Source organism: Triticum aestivum, chromosome 7B (genome assembly GCF_018294505.1).
Source record: "Triticum aestivum cultivar Chinese Spring chromosome 7B, IWGSC CS RefSeq v2.1, whole genome shotgun sequence".
Taxonomy (NCBI): Eukaryota; Viridiplantae; Streptophyta; class Magnoliopsida; order Poales; family Poaceae; genus Triticum; species Triticum aestivum.
The window spans coordinates 384,325,739-384,329,752 of NC_057813.1; the positions used below are offsets into that span (position 1 = coordinate 384,325,739).

The 4,014-nt window shown below is 45.5% G+C and overlaps 1 protein-coding gene across 1 annotated transcript; it reads left to right on the forward strand.

Annotated features, from left to right (window-relative positions):
• Positions 1 to 573: 573 nt before the first annotated feature.
• On the forward strand, positions 574 to 1,630 carry LOC123162372 (uncharacterized). Its single transcript, XM_044580159.1, has 2 exons — positions 574 to 1,109; positions 1,208 to 1,630. The coding sequence occupies exons 1-2, from the start codon at positions 811 to 813 to the stop codon at positions 1,263 to 1,265; spliced, it is 357 nt and encodes a 118-aa protein (XP_044436094.1). The 5' UTR covers positions 574 to 810; the 3' UTR covers positions 1,266 to 1,630.
• Positions 1,631 to 4,014: the final 2,384 nt, after the last annotated feature.

A 4,014-nucleotide genomic window follows, 5' to 3' on the forward strand; every position in this document is an offset into this window, starting at 1 on the left:
TTTCCTTATAAACCGGTCAATTCTCTTTTTCTTAATGAAAAGGTAGAACTCCTGCCGGTTGCTCGAAAGAAAAAAAATAATTGGGCTCAAACCTGATGGAGTCTCGCATAATCACTCACAGTTCATTCTGCTACTTGGTTTACCCCTAAAAAAAAAGTTCATTCTGCTATTCCACTGGCATTCTTTTGGGAACCGAGGCCCACCGTACACTCTTCCAGAGCACGGTCGCCGTACGTATTCTCTCGCATCAGATACGTACGCACGTAGACAGAATACGGCTCCATCAGGCACGCGCATGCCCGGGCCCACCGCCACATCCACTTGGCCGGGCCACGTGCATACGCACCACGCTATCGGTACCTACAGATCGACGTCGACTGAACTTTTGCGATAGTGTATTATTTTTGTTCCCACCGAAACTCCCTCTACAGCATGGCACTGAAAAATGGCAATTTCCACGTTCCCGAGACTACCCTTGGCCACCCCACTGCGGAGCGGAGGTGTTTCGGGACATTTGCCACCCTCCGCGAACCCTATAAAACGGCCCCAACACGTGACACTGCAGATACGCTCTCCCCGTTAGCCGAGTGGTGGTCAGCTAGCGAGCTGAGGCCACTCGTACGCAGTGGCATTCCCGTGAATACACGGGCGCCGGCCGGCCGGGGATTTCGTCGCCGGAGAGTGTAGAGTAGACTGTACAGAGAGAATCGTTAGCTGTGTATCAAGAGAGAGACTAGAGGCAGGGGAGGGAGGATCTAGAGAGAGGGATCGGGAGGGGCCAAGATAGAGGGGAGGGTGCGCAGGAAGCTGATGAGGCTCTTGTCGTTCGTGCCCTGCGGCTGCCGTGCTGGACCTATCGACGACGCGCCGCCTGCGGATCAGCTGCAGCAGCAGGCTGCTGCCACGACCACCGGCGCGGCGGCAAGGAGGAGGCGGAGGAGGGCCAGGTCGCTGGGCGGTTCGCCGCAGTGGAGGCCGGCGCTTGGGGACATCTATGAGGGTGTCGCGGTGGACGTGGGCAAGGCCGCAGCGGGTGGGCGCGTCGTCCCGGCCAGGCCCGGCAGGGTGGCCTCCAGGGTCCTGCCCCGCGCGCACAGTGACGAATACAGGTACGCGATACAGATACGCGTCTCTCTCTCTCTCTCTCTAGATATTTGTGGTGCAAATAATCGAAGTTAATTGATTACATGGGTGTGAACGTGCGCAGGCACATCGAGACGGCGTCGTCGATGCCGGCGTTCGCGCCGACGGCGTTCCTGTTCTGATGACGGCGGCGGACCGACGATGACGACCACGAAAACCAAGCAGCAGAATCGGGAATCTATTTACAGATTGCTATTACTGTCTACGTATTGCAGGACCAAGGATCTGTACAGGAAATAAACCGGCTCCCCTGATGGCGAGCTGGATTAATTAATTAATCAACTACTAGCCTATATGCGCGTCAGCGCGTGCCGCGTGTACGTAAGTGTGATGTGTGTGTATCTCGGCAGGGTACGGTTGCCTTGCACTGTACATGCATCACGTACCATGCATGCATGACCTTGTAAATCCTATGTTGAACTCATGGTGTAAATGTCATGTACATATATCTGTAATAAAACTACTATAGTTTATAGTATAAATCAAAGTAACAGTACATCTTACCGAAACATGTATATATTTCTTAGAAATACTGCCTAATCTCCTCAACATGTATCCGTGGGCGGATCCCTACATCAAGGTCTTCCTCCTCCCCACAAGCGACTCCAGCGCGACTAGGGCCTTTTTGCCTCCTGCCGGCGTTACTGCCAATCTGCATCATCTTGTGGGCTTAGGACCATGGTGATGGTGGCGTGATGCAGTGGTGGATCTTGGATTGGAGCAAGCTTCGGGCCCAATATTTTTTTTATCGCGAGAGAAAAACTTAACGTCCATCACACTATAGCTACCACAAAAGAATAACTCAAATATGGTTCAATTGCACCCAGAATTTAGAATTTAAACTCAATGCTTAAAGATACAACAAAATAGATAAACAGATGACAAAAACTACGAAAGTACGTGCAGTAAAAAGAGTACCAAATCAATGGCTTGCTTCATCAGTGTCTTCCGTAACTTGATCAACTGTGAAAGAAGAGCCAACACCTTAGAGAAATCAAAAGCAAAATTTCATAAGAGAAGACATAAACATCAAGTGAAACAATTAACATTGTACAAAGTTGAAAACTTACTACTACGACGAGGCAAAATTCCTTTACGAGATCTACAGGATTGAAAGCGACATATAATAGCATCATTATCAACCTTTGCAAATATTTCTCGCTCAATATTGCACACCATGGAATAATTCAACCAATCATCACCCATCTTATTCCTTAACTCAGTCTTGATAATACTCAAAGCTGAGAAAGCTCTTTCCACTGATGCGATTGCAACAGGCAAAATCAATGCCAACTCAATAAGACGATATACCAAAGGAAAGACCATGTGTCTATCGGTCCAAACCATCTTCACTGCAAGACTACCAAGGTCATTACAACTAACAAAACTTGAATCAACTCTCACATCAGCAATGAAGTTTTCAAGTTGGTTTCTAAGGACAAAAGAAATCTCATATATGGAGAGGTCATCAGCATACATCTCAGCAAGTTGAACAAGTTTGTCTTCATCAAATTTAGCAAATGAGTTCCTTGGATCAAGACAAGCAATGCATCTCACAAATTGAGTAGATCTTTCAGCAAAGCAGTGACTTTAACGGTCTTCGAGCAGCGATCCCATCACCATTCCCTACTTGTATCATGACTTCATTTCTTCTCTCCTTGTGAGCTCTCTGTAGTCCAGCAACCAATCACTATCAAATACTCATGACATACATAAATTTTACAAATAGAATAACATTAACTTTGTATAATGATTATACCTTTACCGGAAGAACCGTTCTTTTTGTCCACCAAATACTTCTTGCAATTACGCTTCCAGCGTCCTTTCTGCTTGCAGTAGAAACATTCTGTCTCTTTAGAGGCTCCACCCTTGTTCTTATTATGAGACTCGGTCTTACCGGCTTCAGTAGATTTCTTCTTCTTGGATTTGCCCCTCTTCTTGAAACTAGTGGTCTTGTTGACCATCAACACTGTTTTGTTTGTCTGCATTCCAGCTTCCATAGTTTTGAGCATAGCAAACAACTCGTTTGCACTTTTCTCTCATGTTGTAATTCATGATAAAGCCATCATAAGATGGGGGGAGTGAAGCAAGCACAATATCTATATGGAGTGTTGGAGGAATTCCAAATTCTAGAGAAGTCAGTCTATCAGCATAGCCAACAAGCTTTACTATATGCTCACTCATTGAGGAACCCTCTTTCATCTTGCATTCAATCAAGGCCTTGGTTAATTCAAAATGTTTGGTCCTTGCCTATTTCTTGTACAGAACTTCCAGTGACCCAATTATAAATTGAGTAGTAGATTGTCCAACACTTCCGTAGTTCAGGATCTATGCAAGTCAACATGAGGCATTGGACTAAATCATAGTCATCACTACGAGCAGCGTAAGCAGCAACTTCTTCTACTGTTGCATCCTTTCCAGGAGCATAACCTAGAGGCTGATCCAGCACGTAGTTCTTCTTAGCAATCATGAGAACAAATCTTAGGTTCCGAATCCAATCCGCATAGTTTCCACCATTAGCAACCAACTTTTCTTTCTCTAACATAGGGGCTAAGTTGAATATATTGCGAGCCATTGATCTACAAGGATAGACACAAGATTCATTTAAACATTTATTCATAATTAATGTTGCACTAGTGTTTAAACAAATTTAACACTCCCACTCAAATCAATATCTCTCATAATTGAAGGTGAGTGATTCAAGACCTTGATCTGGTTCATAGTCATTGATGTGGACATCAATGATGACATGAATTTTGATCGATATGCAATCTTTTGCCAATCATATCACCATATGATTCTTGGTCATGTTTCGATGCTTTGGGCTCCGAGCTCAGAACGATTCTGCCAGAACTTCAAGACAACCGAGTG

What these genes read in the sequence shown, in the direction of transcription:
- LOC123162372 (XM_044580159.1), top strand. Translation starts at nt 811, where the DNA reads ATGAGGCTCTTGTCGTTCGTGCCCTGCGGCTGCCGTGCTGGACCTATC. An exon ending in GCGCACAGTGACGAATACAG is followed by an intron (nt 1,110 to 1,207) that starts GTACGCGATACA and finishes GAACGTGCGCAG; the next exon opens with GCACATCGAGACGGCGTCGT.